The following is a 16,242-nucleotide window of genomic DNA, read 5'->3' as shown; positions in this document are numbered from 1 at the left end:
CGTTTTCACTGAAAGCTGGTACTCTAGGGTCTGGGAAAGTGGCTCAGTGGTAGAGTGCTTGCCTTGCATGCATGAGGCCCTGGGTTTAATTCCACCGCACCACATAAGCAGAAAAAGCCAGAAGTGGCGCTGTGGCTCAAGAGTTAGAGCGCTAGCCTTGAGCTGAAGAGCTGAGGGACAGCACCCGGGCCCAGAGTTCAGGCCCCATGACCGACAAAGAAAAAAAGAAAAAAGAAAAAAGCGGTGCTCTACTGCTTGAGCCACAACTCTACTTCCAGCTTTTTGGTGGTTAATTGGAGATAAGTCTCATGGACTTATCTACCCAGGCTGGCTTTTAACAGGGACCCTCAGACACAGCCCCCTGAGTAGCTAGGACTACAGGCACAAGCCACCAGTGCCTGGCTCATATTACTGATTGTTCTATGCAAATATTAACAAAGCTGAGTGTCAGTGGTATTTGCCTATTAATTCCAGCACTTAGAAGACTGAAGCAGGAACACACGTTCAAGATCAGCCTGGGCTTTTTGTTTTTTTTTAAATCATCTGGCTGGGAATGTGGCTTAGTGGTAGAGTGTTTGCCTAGCATGCATGAAGCCCAGGGTTTGATTCCTCAATACATTTCACATAAAGAGAAAAAGCCAGAACTGGCACTGTGGCTCAAGTGGTAGAGTGCTAGCCTTGAGCAAAAGACCTCAGGGACAGCACCCAGACCCTGAGTTCAAGCCCTAAGATGGGCAATAAATAAATAAATAGTCCAACTGATCTTTGGGGAACCCTGACTGAGTGCCTGGCAACAACGTAACAGATAACCAATAAGTATTTTTCCAGTGTAATAACAAATGGATCAGTGAATAAATGTTCTCTGAACAAGGTGCTTATTAATTAAAGCCTTTGAACATTTTCATATAAATTGTGAGTCACTCAAGTAATTGTCTTAAGGCCAAAAAATAAGCCTGGGTGGGTTTGTGTGGTGTAATTCAGCTCTTCAAAGTAAAAGATTAAATTTAGAATGAATAGAAGGGATAGACCTCTGAGCCCTGGTTCACTCCAACCTGGCTGAAAGCAAGATCAGTTCCCTATGTGTGGCCTTCTTATGCTGGGGGGAGGGGAGATGTCTCACCCCTACTTCAAACAAACCTTTTCAGTGTCTTTCATCCCCCTTCAGGGAGCTGCCTCCTGGATACGAAGCTGCCTTCTCATTGGTAGGGAGCTGAGGGTAGATTCTGCCTTCCCTATCCCGCTTAGCCAATTAGTGGTCTAATTAGCCACAGATGTCCTCTCCCATCACTGCAGCATGTTTGACATTTGACCCTCAGCCCAGTTGCCTCTAATGCATTTGGGATTTACTGAGGAAACCTTAGTCCTGACTTAATGGATTGGGGGTGGGGGAGCACAGCCTTGTGTCTCCTACACACTTTCCTTGCAAATCCTATTATCTCAATGAGGCCCCATGTGGTAGGGAGGGAATAACCTACTGGTCATTAGGACTCATCCAGGGTCATAAATGGGGGAAATGGCATTTAATTTGCTGCCCCTTTTATGCTGCAAACCTTTTTTTTTTTAGAAATGTCAGAGGATGGAAGAAGTTCAAGTTAATGTGGTAACTGGGCTGGGGAACCACGCCTTCCCAGAGGTGGTGAAAAACCCAGTATGTACACTTGGGGAAAGTGGAGGAAGGTGGTGTGGATGAGTACAGAAAAGGGGCAAAGGAGCCGGGCGCTGGTGGCTCACGCCTGTAATCCTAGCTACTCAAGAGGCTGAGATCTGAGGATCGCGGTTCAAAGCCAGCCCGGGCAGGAAAGACCATGAGACTCCTATCTCCAATAAACCACCAGAAAACCGGGAGTGGCACTATAGCTCAAGTGGTAGAGTGCTTGCCTTCAGCTGAAGAGCTGAGGGACAGCGCCCAGGCCCAGAGTTCAAGCCCCACGACCGACAAAAAAAAAAAAAAAGAAAAGGGGCAAAGGGATGGAAACCAAACACACTGCTTGTAAAAAAAAAAAAAAAAACTGGCAAGAATGAAGGCATACCCCCACATCAGCCCATACATATGAAACTCTCGAAGTGGGATCTATAGAGAAATCACAAGCTGCCAGTGTAAAGGGACATGAGAAGGGTGGTGCCAAGATGAAAAAAAATGATCTGAATGTTGTTTGGATGAAAGTTACACTTATACATTTGTCCAAACTCAGGAAAGTGCACACTCAAAATGTGTTTGTGGAAATGGCCCTGTGGCTCAGTGGTAGAGCGCTCGCCTTGAGCTGAAGAGCTGAGGGATAGTACCCAGGCCCAGAGTTCAGGCCCCATGACCACCAACAAAAAAATTCCAGCATAAACCAGGTGCCTAGCTACTGAAGAGTATTCAAAGAATCAAAAAGCCAGCCTGAGGAGGAAAGTTCCATGAAGCTCTTATCTTCAATTAAGCAACCAAAAAAGCCAGAAATGGCTCAAGAAGTAGAGTGCTAGCCTTGAGCAAAAAAGCTCAGGACCAGCACGCACATGTGCGCATGCACACACACACACACACACACACACACACACACACACACACACACACACACACACACACACACACACACACACACACACACACATTTCCCAGCATCAGTTTGTGATGTCCTTCATTGGCTAAACTCTCCCAACAGTTAAAAAAAAAAAAAAAAGGGGCTGGGAAGGTGGCTCAGTGGTAGAGTGCTTGCCTTGCATGCTCGAGGCCCTGGGTTCGATTCCTCAGCACCACATAAGCAAAAAGAAAGAAAAAAGCCGGAAGTGGCGCTGTGGCTCAAGTGGTAGAGCATTAGCCTTGAGCTGAAGAGCTGAGGGACAGCGCCCAGGCCCAGAGTTCAGGCCCCACGACCGGACCCAAAAAAATAAAAAAATAAATAAAAGCCACCTCATCTATGGGTGCTCACAAGAGAACTCAATTGTCAAATCTTTGCTTGCACAGGAAAACATTCCACTTCCTTGCTTTTCTGCCAACAAAAACAATTCGTAATGGGTATCCCACTTCCTTTTTCCTGGCAATACTGAGCCTGGGAGTTAAAGCTCTGAGAGTTAAAGGGGAAGCAGACACTTGGGAGGCTGAGACAAGAGGATTGAAAGTTTGAGGCTAGCCTGGGCTACATCACAAAAACAGATAAAATGGAGATAAAGAGCTTCAAAGCTCTTAGGAAATTCTGCTCTTTTTTTTCTTTCTTTTTTTTTTTTAGTATTGTGGTTGCCACTCCACCAGTTCTTTTTGCATCTTTTTTTTTTTTTTTTTGGGGGGGGGAGATAAGATCTTTCTGCCCAGGCTAGTCTAGACTATGATACTGTGATGATGATGACAGGCGTGTGCCACCATACCTTAACATTGGTCAAGATGAAGTCTCATGCATTTTCTTTGTTTGGGCTGGCCTCAAACTGTGATCCTCTGATCTCAATGCTAGGATTACAGGCTTGAGCCACTGCACCTGGCTCAACCCTGGTTTTTCTGTCTCATTCTTCCATGATAGAAAGAACCAACCATTGACTCAAAGGGCATATGGCTTCACCCCAAAATGTTATGACACCTACTACAAATTGATTCTGGGTTAAAGACTGAAACATGGGGCCAAGCTCAGGTGGTATAATCCTAGCTATTCAGGAAGCTGAGATCTGAGAATGGAGGTTCAGAGCCCGGGTAAATGAATCCCAGAGACTCTTCTCTCCAAATAACCAGCAGGGGAAAAAAAAAAGGAAGAAAGAAAGAAAAAAAAGTGGAGACTCAAGTGGTACATTGCCAATTGGGAATGAAAAAAAATTGAGCAAAAGCATGAGGCCCTGAGTTTAAGACACAGTATATGTGTGCATGCATGCACGCACACACACACAGACACACACATTCAAACTTGATGGCAAGGCCAGGACTTGATACTGGAGAAACTAGAAAAGGCTAAAATAGAGCCGGGCACTGGTGGCTCACGCCTGTAATCCTAGCTACTCAGGAAGCTGAGATCTGAGGATCGTGGTTCAAAGCCAGCCCGGGCAAGAGAGACTGTGAGACTCCTATCTCCAATAAACCACCAGAAAACCGGAAGTGGCGCTGTAGCTCAAGTGGTAGAGCGCTCACCTTGAGCTGAAGAGCCAAGAGATAGCACAGAGGCCCAGAGTTCAAGCCCCACGACTGACAAAAAAAAAAAAAGGCTAAAATACTTTCCTGAGAGGGATGAACTGTCTCTTTGCCAGAAAGAATTATTCTAATACAAGCACGCAGGGATGCTCTATCCTTCAGTTCTTGGTGTAATTTAATGTAGCATTGTTAAAATTGCTATATAATTATTACTACTGGTCGGCTTTTGGCTCCCAGCTCATCTTTATTACTGACTATACTGCCCAATAACAGGACATTTTCAACTCCATAATATGTTGCTGAACGTGATCTTGGTCCTGTTCCCCTTTCCAGCTGAGCCAAAGTATACAATTCACTCTAGGGATTAGCTGTACTTGGTTTTTGTTGTTGTTGTTCAAAATTTTATATCCTAGAGAATTTTATTCCATTTTAATCAAACAGTACCTATTGGAATAGCTACTATATTTTTCATCCAATACTCAATATGTGTGAGAGGAGGGAGTTTGGGCTGGGGGTGTTTTGTTTTGTTTTGTTGGTCGTGGGGCTTGAACTCTGTCTGGGCTTGGGCGCTGTCCCTGCGCTCTTCAGCTCAAGGCGAACGCTCTACTGCTTGAGCCACATTGCCACTTCTGTTTTCGAGTGTTTTTTTTTTTTTAATTGAGATAAGAGTCTCACGGACTTTCCTGCCCTGGCTGGCTTTGAACCACAATCCTCAGATCTCAGCCTCCTGAGTAGCTAGGATTACAGGTGTGAGCCACTGGTGCCCGGCTGGGCTGGGTGTGTTGTTAATACAAAGACATCTTATCTTCTCAGGGAGATGAAAACAGGGAGAGTGACAGAGTCACTTGAAATCAAAGCAATATATATATTTAAACTTGAGAGAACAAACACAGATATCAGGACCAGCAAGATTCAGAGGAAGATGAGTTTTGCAGGGTCAGAGAGGCAGACCCTAAGTAGCCCTCACCCACCAGGCTAGAAACAGGGCACTTAAGCCTCGCCTGGTAGTGCCAAGAGCACTTGACACTGGAGGAATCTACAAGATCGTGTTACAACCCTGCATAGAAATCTTCCATGGCTTCTCACCAATTGTGGGATAAAACTTTAAGCTCCCCAGCCTGGCATTCGGTGCCTTTCCTGATGTGGCTTACATCTCTGTCATACTTCTTTTCAATTTACTCTATGGCAGGGCTGTCAGAAGCTGGGGATACAAAAACCCAGTGATGGGGTCTCCATTTGGTTGGGAAGACAGACAACGAGTGATATATACAAGGGGGAGCAAGCTATAACTGCTGTGTACAAAAGAAGATGGAAAAACAAATTAACATATGGTTGATTCTGCCCAGGAACAGGAATGAGAGGGCTGACTGCCATAGGAAGTAGCAGAGAAAGACATTGGAAACATATGTGAAACCAAGTGCTGGTGGCTCATGTCTATAATCCTAGCTACTCAGGAGGCTAAGATCTGAATATCATGGTTCAAACCAACTCAGGCTGGTGAACCACCACGATGGCTGAAGCTAGCTAGCCTTGAGAACAAAAGTTCAGGGACAGCACCCAGGCCCTGAGTTCAAGCTCCAGGATTGGCAAAAAAAAAAAAAAGGAAAAGAAAAGAAATATATTGCACCAGGCACTAGTGGCTCATGCCTGTAATCTTAGCTACTCAGGATGATGAAGTCTGAAGATCACAGTTCAAAGCCAGCCTGGGCATGAAAGTGGGCAGAAAAGTCCATGAAACTCTTATCTCCAATTAACCACCAGAAAACCAGAAATGGCGCTGTGGCTCAAGTGTTAGAGCACTAGCCTTGAGCTGAAGAGCTGAGGGACAGCGCTCAGGCCCAGAGTTCAAGCCCCCTGACTGGGGAAAAAAAAAAAAAGAAATATATTGCTCACTTTAGGAACAGTGAATGTGTGCACAGGGGCACAGAGGAGAACTGAGGGGAACAGCACAGGTCAAAGGTAGTAAAAAGGAAGTGGGAATGATACAGGGAAGGAAGCTAGGTATACACATTATAACTATAAATAAATAACAGTCACCTCTATTAATCAGCTAACAGTATGAGGCTAGTACTTTTGACCATATCAAGGAAGAAACGCTGTCTTAACATTATGTCCTGGCTGGGAATGTAGATTAGTGGTAGAGTGCTTGCCTAGCATGCATGAAACCCTGGGTTTAATTCCTCCCTACCACATGAACAGAGAAGGCCCAAAATGGCACTGTGGCTCACTCAAGTGGTAGAGCAAAAGAAGCTTAGTGACAGTGTCCAGGGCCTTGAGTTCAAGCCCCAGGGCCTATAGAAAGAAAGAAAGAAAGAAAAGAAAAGAAAGAAAGAAAGAAAGAGAGAGAGAGAAAAGAAGGCCCATGATCCCAGCACTGAGGAGGACAAGGTAAAAGAATATGAGTTCTAGACCAGCCAAGTTACATAGGAATGTGCAAAGACAGAAAAGCAAAGAAACAAACTGGTTGCCATTGGCTCCCTCACACCTATAATCCCAGCTACTTGGGAGGTTGGGGATCTAAGGATCACAGTTTGAAGCCAGCCTGGGCAGGAAAGACTGTGAGACTCTTATCTCCAATTAACCACAAAAAAAGCTGGAAGTAGAGGTGTGGCTCAAGTAATCAAAAAAGCTAAGGGACAGTAGTATACAGGCCTTGAGTTCAAACCCTATTACAGGCTAAAAAAGAAAAGAAGGAAAGAGGCTGGGAATGTAGCTTAGTGGCAGAGTGCTTACCTAGCATCCAGGAAGCCCCTGGGTTTGATTCCTCAGTACCACATAAACAGAAATAGCAGGAAGAATCACTGTGGCTCAAGTGGTAGAGTACTAACCTTGACTATAGAGAGGCTCAGTGTTAGAACCTTGTTCTGAGTTCAAGCCCTAGGATCGACAGAAAAAGAAAGAGAGAGAGAGAGAGAGAGAGAGAAAGAAAGAAAGAAAGAAAGAAAGAAAGAAAGAAAGAAAGAAAGAAAGAAAGAAAGAAAGAAAGAAAGAAAGAAAGAAAGAGAAAGAAGAAAGAAGAAAGAGAAAGAAAGAAAGGAAGGCAGGAAGGAAGGAGGGAAGGAAGGAAGGAAGGAGAACGTTGGAAACTGAAGGATGGCACTGAGACAAACAGCAGAGACAGGAAGGCTGGTATAACCATGCCAAAGTGCCGTGGTCAGGAAGAAGGGTAAGGTTAAAGTTAGCTGTTGAGGCTATAAGCCAGACTGTGACTTCTCAAACTGGAGAAACAGAAAGTTTTGAAGCATGAACAGTCACACCTGATGTATGAAAGAAATGCCCCTTTGTTTTTCTGTCTCCACAAATTCCTGGCCAGTCTCTTTAATCTCACTACTAAAGAAGTACACTGCGGAATGTGAAGTCACTAGAATATCAAGCTTAGGACAACACACTGTAAAGGTAAGGCTTTGTTTTGTTTTTTTTTTGTTTTGTTTTTTTTTGTTTTTTGTCGGTCGTGGGGCTTGAACTCTGGGCCTGGGCGCTGTCCCTCAGCTCTTCAGCTCAAGGCGAGCGCTCTACCACTTGAGCTACAGCGCCACTTCCGGTTTTCTGGTGGTTTATTGGAGATAGGAGTCTCACGGTCTCTCCTGCCCGGGCTGGCTTTGAACCGCGATCCTCAGATCTCAGCCTCCTGAGTAGCTAGGATTACAGGCGTGAGCCACCAGCGCCCGGCTGGTGTGTGTGTGTGTGTGTGTGTGTGTGTGTGTGTGTGTGTGTGTGTGTGTGTGTGTGTGTGTGTGTGTGTGTGTGTGTGTGTGTGTGTGTGTGTGTGTGTGTGTGTGTGTGTGTGTGTGTGCGCGCGCGCAGGTTCTGGGGCTTGAATTTGGGGCCTGGGTGCTGTCCCTGAGTTTCTTTTGTTCAAGGCTAGCACTCTACCACTTGAGCCACAGTGCCACTTCCAGCTTTTTCTATTTATATGGTACTGAGGAATTGAACCCAGGGCTTCATGCATGTTAGGCAAGCACTCTACCACCAAGCCACATTCCTAGCTCATCTCCAGTATTTTTTTTTTTTTTTGAGGGGGGCAGGCATTCCTGGGGCTTGAACTCAAGGCCTGGGCACTGTACTTGAGCTTCTTTTGCTCAAGGCTAGCACTCTACTATTGAGCCACAGTGCCACTTCTAACTTCTTCTGTTCATGTGGTACTGAGGAATTGAACCTAGGGCTTAATGCATGCTAGGCAAGCACTCTACCACTAAGCCATATTCCCAGCCTTCTGTATTTTCTTCTAATAGTTTTTAAAAAGTTTTACTGCCAGGGGCTAGGAAGGTGGCTCAGTGGTAGAGTGCTTGCCTTGCATGCATAAGGCCCTGGGTTCAATTCCTCAGTACCACATAAGCAGAAAAAGCCAGAAGTGGTGCTGTGGCTCAAGTGGTAGAGTGCTAGCCTTGAGCTGAAGAGCTCAGGGATAGTGCCCAGGCCCTGAGTTCAGATCCCAGGACAGACAAAAGAAAAAAAAAAGTTTTACTGCTAGGTGCTGGTGGCTCATTACTCTAATCCTAGCAACTCAGGAGGCTGAGATCTGAGGATCACGATTGGAAGACAGCCCAGGGAAGAAAAGTCCCTGTGAGACTCTTATCTCCAATTAACCACTGAAAAACCAGAAGTGGCCCTGTGGCTCAAGTGGTAGAGTGCTAGTCTTGAGCACAAAGAGGCTCAAAGACAGCACCCAGGCCCTGAATTCAAGCCCCATAACTGACCAAAAAAAAAAAAAAAAAAGGTTTTACTTTTTTTGGTCAGAGCTCTTAACTGAGAACTTATCCTTTTAGCAATTTTGTGTGTGTATGCCAGTCCTGGGACTTGAATTCAGGGCCTGGGTACTGTTCCTAAAGTTTTTTGTGCTCAAGGCTGGTACTCTACCATGGAGATAAGAAACTCATGGACTTTGTTTGCTCAGACTGTCTTTGAACTGTGATCCTCAGATCTCAGCCTCCTGAATAGCTAAGATTACAGGCATCAGCCACTGGTGCCCTGCAAGGTGAGCCTTTCCTATCTTACCTCACACAAGTGATTAACTCCATGAGCCATCAGCATAAATAATGAGGAGACTGAAAAGCTAAGAGACAATTTGGGCCAAGTGTGAGAACACATGCGGGTTAATCCTAGCACTAGAGGGGCAAGGCAGGAAGATGTCAAGTTTGAAGTTAGTCTGGGCTACATAGTCTGGATGACCACCATTGCCTCATTTGTTACCTGCCACCACAGAGAAAATGACATGCTGGGAAACATGTCCCTAGGACTTAGGAATTGCTAAAAGGTTCAGGCACCAGTGGCTCCTGCATGTAATCCTAACTATTCAGGAAGCTGAGATTTGAAGATTACAGTTCAAAGTCAGTCCAAGCCAAAAAAAAAAAAAAAAAGTCCAAGAGTCTCTTCTCTGTGGTAGAGTGCCAGCCTTGAGCATTGAATTCAAGCCCCAGGACTGGCAGGCACACACAAAATTGCTAAAAGGATAAGTCCTCAGCTTAAGAGCCCTGACCAAAAAACAGTAAAACCTTTATCTTTTTTTCTTTTTTTGGTAGGTCGTGGGGCTTGAACTCTGGGTCTGGGTGCTGTCCCTCAGCTCTTCAGCTCAAGGCGAGCGCTCTACCACTTGAGCCACAGCGCCACTTCTGGTTTTCTGGTGGTTTTATTGGAGATAGGAGTCTCACGGTCTCTCCTGCCTGGGCTGGCTTTGAACCGCGATCCTCAGATCTCAGCCTCCTGAGTAGCTAGGATTACAGGCGTGAGCCACCAGCGCCCGGCAAATATTACTTGATTTTTTTGTTTGTTTGTTTTTGTCAGTCGTGGGGCTTGAACTCTGGGCTTGGGCGCTGTCCTTGTGCTCTTCAGCTCAAGGCCAGTGCTCTACTGCTTGAGCCACAGCGCCACTTCTTTTTTTCTTTTTGGTTGGTTGTGGGGCTTGAATTCAGGGTCTGGGCACTGTCCCTGAGCCTCTCTGTGCTCAAGGCTAGCACTCTTGAGCCACAGGGCCACTCTGGTTTTTGAGTGGTTAATTGGAGTTAAGAGTCTCATTGGGGGGGGGGGGGGAGGGAAGGCTGGGAAGGTGGCTCAGTGTTAAGAGTGCTTGTCTAGCATGCATAAAGCCCTGGGTTCAATTCCTCAGTACACATACACAGAAAAAAATGAAAGTGATGCTATGGCTCAAGTGGTAGAGTGCTAGCCTTGAGCAAAAAAAAAAAAAAAAGCTCAGGGACAGTGCTTAGGCCTGAGTTCAAGCCCAAGGACTGGCATCAAAAAAAAAAAAAAGAGTCTCATGGGGACTTTCCTGCCCTGAGCTGGCTTCGAACAGTGATGCTCGGATCGCTAGTATTACAGGCATGAGCCACCAGCACCTGGCAGTAAAACTTAAAAAAAAAAAAAACTGTTAGAAGAAAATAGAGGAGGCGGGCTGGGAAGGTGGCTCAGTGGTAGAGCGCTTGCCTTGCATGCCTGAGGCCCTGGGTTCAATTCCTCAGCACCACATAAGCAAAAAGAAAAAAAAGCCGGAAGTGGTGCTGTGGCTCAAGTGGTAGAGCGCTAGCCTTGAGCTGAAGAGCTGAGGGACAGAGCCCAGGCCCAGAGTTCAGGCCCCAGGACCGGACTCCCCCCCAAAAAAAAAAAAAAAGAAAATAGAGGAGGCCAGGTGCTGGTGGCTCACACCAGTAATCCTAGCCACTCGGGAAGCTGAGATCTGAGGATCACAGTTCAAAGCCAGCCCAGGCAGGAAAGTCTGTGAGATCTTGTCTCCAGTTAACCACCAGAAGTAGCACTGTAGCTTAAGTGGTAGAGTACTTGCCTTAAGCTGAAGAGCTGAGGCTGCCCAGGCCCAGAGTTCAAGTCCGAGGACCGGCAAAACGAAAGAGAGAGAGAGAGAGAGAGAGAGAGAGAGAGAGAGAGAGAGAGAGAGGGAGAGAGGGAGGGAGGGAGGAAGGAAGGGAGGAAGGAAGGAAGGAAGGAAGGAAGGAAGGAAGGAAGGAGGGAGGGAAGGAAGGAGGGAAGGAAAATACAGGAGGCAGCTGGGCACCGATGGCTCACACCTATAATCCTGCAATATACCTGCAATCTTAGCTACTCAGGAGGCTGAGATCCAAGGATCGTGTTCAAATCCAGCCTGGGTAGAAAGGAAGGAAGGAAGGAAGGAAGGAAGGAGGGAGGGAAGGAAGGAGGGAAGGAAAATACAGGAGGCAGCTGGGCACCGATGGCTCACACCTATAATCCTAACTACTCAGGAGGCTGAGATTGGAGGATTGTGGTTCAAAGACAGCTTGGGCAGGAAAGTCAGTGAGACTCTTATCTCCAATTAGCCATCAGAAAACGGAAGTGGCCCTGTGGCTCAAGAGGTACAGTACTAGCCTGAGCTGAAAAGCTCAGGGAAAGTGCCCAGGCCGAATTCAAGCCCCACCACTGACCAAAAAAAAAAAAAAAAGATTATATAAATAGCCAGGCACTAGTAGCTCATACCTGCAATCTTAGCTACTCAGGAGGCTGAGATCCAAGGATCGTGTTCAAATCCAGCCTGGGTAGAAAATTCTGTTTTTTGTTTTGTTTTGTTTTGGTCCAGTCCTGGGGTTTTATGTGGGGGTGTATACACATGCACACACACACACAAACACACGCGCGCGTGCGCACACACACACACACACAATGGCCAATAAGCACATGAAGAGATGTTTAGTCCAGAGAAATGCAAGTCAAAGAAACAATGAGAGTATGTTCACAAAAAATAAAAATTTAAATTAAAAAAAATTAATAAAAAGAAACAATGAGATACTGTTTCACACCAAAATACTTATACTCAAAGATAGTAGCAAATGTTGACAAGTACTTTGAGAAATTAGAACCCTCATGTACTGCTGGTAGAAATGAATGGTGATAGGGTAAGTACAGTTACCATCCACTGCCCCATTTCTCTGACTACACTGGTAAGGTGGCAATCATACCTGGTTCCTAAAATGGCCAACAAGTATCAGCCCAGGTCAGCCTCCTTGGCCTTGGTGATCCTTCCAAAAGATTCTATTCCTTAATTTCAGACCCTTTGAACTACATTTCACTCACTAAAATCACTTTTGTCACTTTTCTGACAAGTCCAAAGCCTTCTGATTGTTCTCCTTGTTTCTGACATGCTCTTCTTCCACCAAGAGCAGGGGCCACATGCCTCCTCCAGGAGAGGAGTTCCTGTGGCAACACTGAGTTCAAGGCCTCTCTTGTCTACCCAGAAGCAAACCAACCGACTCAGGAGTGGATAACCAGCTCTTGCTATCAATAAAGACAGCCATCCTTCACATCTGATAAATTCTACCACAGACCAGTAAGTGAGGAGTGAGTGAGATTCCCAAATGAGTGAGAAACTAAACAATCAAAGAAAAAGTGAATAACTGCAACCTCAGATGGTAAAAAAAAAACGGTGATAACAGGCTTCTAAAGGAAGGGGGCTTTTCCAAGCAAGGCTAGCAATTCAAAAGCAATGTGGTCCCAATGCCCTGGGAAACCACAAGATTTTACACTCTACTTGTGGGCACATCTCCATTTCCCAGAGGATAACTGAACATTAGACCTTCCTGCAGGCTGGAATAAACCCATAAAACATGAGACCAGGTGGGCACCGGTGGCCCATGCCTGTAATCCTAACTACTCAGGAGGCTGAGATCTGATGATCAAGGCTAGAAGCCAGCCTGGGCAGGAAATTCCATGAGACTCTTATCTCCAATTAACCTCCAAAAAGCTGGAAGTGAAGCTATGGCTCAAGTAGTAGAACACTAGCCTTGAGCAGGAAAGCTCAGGAACAGCACCTAGGCCTTGAGTTCAAGCCCCATGACTGGCATAAAAAAACAAGAGAGAGGAGAGAGAGAGAGAGAGGGAGAGAGAGAGAGAGAGAAGGGGGGAGACTAAATGACTCCAAAGCTTACCTGTCCAAAGCAATGGTGCTTTGGACACCACCACTGCCACTGCCAGCTGCTTGGTCAGCATGCCCAAAGTCAATGCTTTTCCAGCTAGCCCCTCAAACTTTCTCAAAGTTAGCAAAGAAAGCAGGTGACCACCATCTGCCAGTCAGAGGATTCCATTTCATGTCTACATCTAGGCAGACTCACTGCCTACCCAATAGAAAACCAAACATCATGCATACTCCCATAAAGTAGCAAGCACAGGTGCACATCTCAAAACACACTTAGGTTCTCCAGCAAGACCACAGTTCTTGCTTCTGTTGATCCACAACTGACAAAGAAAGGAACAGGAGAGCTGCCACTGGCCAACACAGCTCCTATGATGCTCACCAGTGAGCTGCATCTCTGAATATGATCACTGGCAAGCTACTCCTCTACCCAGGGCCTCCGTCTCATGTGTGAAATTGAAGGACCCAAAGTTCCTTTCAACTAGCTGTCATTTCCTAACCTGCAGGCTTCTACTAGCTCTCTACACAGGATGCTTTCTAGTGAGAAGCAGGATGTGGAACAAATAAAGGATTGACTTCCAGAAAGGGACACGGGGTTCACATTTTGATGACCCAGTTTCCCTAGAAATGTCAGATACCCCTGGAGGCAGCAAGAAGCAGAAGGAACAACTTCTGCTGGACAATTGGCCCAAATCAGCCCCTAGAGGTCTGAGCATTACACCAGTGTATGTTCTACCTCCTGAGGACATACTAACCCCAGGGATGGTACTGAAAATGGTAACCTGCCCCAAACCAAAAAAGCAACAAGGAACTTGTGCATTTCTAGATTGGAAAGAGAGATCTAGGGGCTGGGAAAGTGGCTCAGTGGTAGGGTGCTTGCCTTGAGCTGAAGAGCTGAGGGACAGCGCCCAGGCCCAGAGTTCAGGCCCCACGACCAGACCCAAAAAAAAAAAAAAGAGATCTAAAGCAATAGCTCAGACTGTGGCTACTCAGTCTCTAATGGGTCTAGCTCCTCTACCAAAGCAAAGCAAAGTCTTGCTGATCTTGGACCCCTTGATCTTTGTTCTTATGGGCAATTTCAAGAGCTCAGAAAAGCCAGGAGACTGAAGATTGTTGAGGTCCACAGGAAACCTGAAGCTTCATTTGTCCTCATTCCAAACTTAACTGGCAAAGCACTTAGTGTTTCAGGTCCTTTTCCTTCCTCTGCTCATTCTCAATACACAGACTCAAACAATAAGAAAAGAAAAATGGTCTGAAGGCAAGGAACTAGTGGATAGGAGACAGATCCTAAACAAACAGCGCCTAAGCAAAGTCATCTGTTCAAACACTGTCCAGATCCAACTTCCTGGCAGAAGCTACTGGACAATCTCACAGCACCTGGGGACCCAAGGGACCTCTCATTTAGGACCATAATCACCCTTATCACCTCCTAGAAATCGGTATGGTGGACAAAAAGTCAGCAGTCAATGCCTCTGAAAAGACCACCACAGAAAAGGAAGATACATTACTTGGACTATGAATAATCCTTGTGATCATCAGGCCTTTCACTCGTCTGGGCTGGTTATATTCACTCTTCTCCCTCACTCAAGGGGACCATGGCAAAGTGTCTGTGGCTCAAGGAAGCCTGTGCTTCTCCAATTCATGCACCCCGTTTAAGCAGCAGCAAAAAAGAAACCCAGCAAGGATTTCCACAGTCAGGGGTGAAGAGGCCTGGAGGATGGGAAACTTTGAGCAGCCACACCAAGCAAACGACCACCAACGGGACTATTCTGGCAAGCCAGTGCCACTTGTCCTGTCAACGGGATAAAGATATGGCCAGCGGGCTGTAAGGGACAAGGGGGAATCTACATGCAACCAACAGGATGGACTGAGAAAAGGCAGAGGGGACGACCAAGGCGATCTCACTGCACCCAGGCCTTCCCTCGGAGGTCCAGGAGCTGCCCGAAGCTAGCCCACGACGCAGAGAACCAGAGGGGCTGCAGGGCAGGGGAGAAGGCGTCCACATACCACCGAGACACCAGGCCTCGCGTGGCGTGCGCGGAGTGCACGCCCGGCCCGACGGCATGCAAGGGTGGGCGGGCGGGCGGGCATGCAAGTGGTTCGGGGAGGGATGGCAGGCGTCACCCACAGGACTCCGTGGGGCGAGGGCTGGGGGCGGGGGAGGGGCGCGCGTGGGGTGCTGGTTACCGTGTGGTTCACCCCCCACATCAGGACGCTGAGGATCGGCTCGCTGGCCCGGAATAGCTTCACTTTCTGGCACACGAAATGCTTCTTCTTGGTCTTGGTTTTGCTGGCGCTCAGCGGCGCCACCGCCACCGCCGTGGTGCTGGTGCAGTTGGACGACATGCCCGGGGCGGCGGCGGCGGCGGCGGCGGCGAAACGGGGGGCGGCGGAGACGGCACACAAGCCAGCGGCCCCAGGCCTCCCCCGGACCGATCCCCACCCCCGCTGCCTCACCGTGCCATGGTCGCGCCCGTCCCGTTACCTCCCACCCCGCCCCGGTGGTTCCGTCCGCCCCACGCCCCGCCCTCCCCGCTCCGCACCCCGCCCCCGGGCGGTGCCGCGGCCCGCCGTCACCGCACGCTCCCCTCCCCGCCGGGATGGTACCGCCCGCCCCGCGGAGGCCGCGGCCGCCCCACCCACCCGGCCTCCTCCCCGGGCCTCCGCACGCCCGAGCGGGGGCGGGAGCGAGGGGCTGGGAGGGCAGGGGGGCCGGGCGGACCTTACAGTAACCCTGCGGGGAGCACTCCCTGCCCGGGCCCCCAAGGTCCCGATTTGACACTTTCCCTCAACCTGAGGTGCCAAGATGGCGGCGGCGCTACAGCACCGGGAGGGAAAAGGGGACGGGAATGCGGGGAGGGTGGGACATACCATCCCCACCCCGGGGGAGAGAGGAGGAGCACAGCTAGGGGAAAAGGAAGTCCACCCTGGAAAACCAGGGAACGCCCCCTCGCTCCACCCCAGCGTGGATCTTCCCACTCCCCTGGGCCGAGGGGCGTGCCCCACCCGCGAGGCACGCCCCTCTCCCTCAGGGCCAATGAGAGGGGCAGGCCCGGAACCCTTAGGTTTTATGAATGGGCCCCGCGCCCACCCACCTGCCGCTTAGCCAGGCCTCAGCTGGCCTAAGGGTCCAGAAATGAATAGTACCTGGCACACACCTATCCTAATAATTGTCTCGTTCTCTGGCTTGCTTCATAAAATCTAAACTGACCACGCTTTGTTACATAATTCCTCGGGGAATCTATACATTTGACACAAATCACGGGTCAATATATTGTGTAGG

General features: G+C 48.1%; 1 protein-coding gene across 1 annotated transcript in view; it reads right to left on the bottom strand.

The window, feature by feature from the left end:
• Positions 1–15,411, bottom strand: part of Pip4k2b (phosphatidylinositol-5-phosphate 4-kinase type 2 beta) — a 31,418-nt gene extending 16,007 nt beyond the window's left edge. The window contains exon 1 of the mRNA XM_042671510.1: positions 15,147–15,411. Coding sequence (XP_042527444.1) covers positions 15,147–15,305 — 159 coding nt within the window. The 5' untranslated portion in view covers positions 15,306–15,411. The remainder of the gene's footprint in view (positions 1–15,146) is intronic.
• Positions 15,412–16,242: the final 831 nt, after the last annotated feature.

This window comes from Dipodomys spectabilis, unplaced genomic scaffold (assembly GCF_019054845.1).
Source record: "Dipodomys spectabilis isolate Male_0828 unplaced genomic scaffold, ASM1905484v1 ptg000018l, whole genome shotgun sequence".
NCBI classification, from domain to species: domain Eukaryota; kingdom Metazoa; phylum Chordata; class Mammalia; order Rodentia; family Heteromyidae; genus Dipodomys; species Dipodomys spectabilis.
Note: the sequence above shows the minus strand (reverse complement) of the source record. Positions and strands in the feature narration are given on the sequence as shown.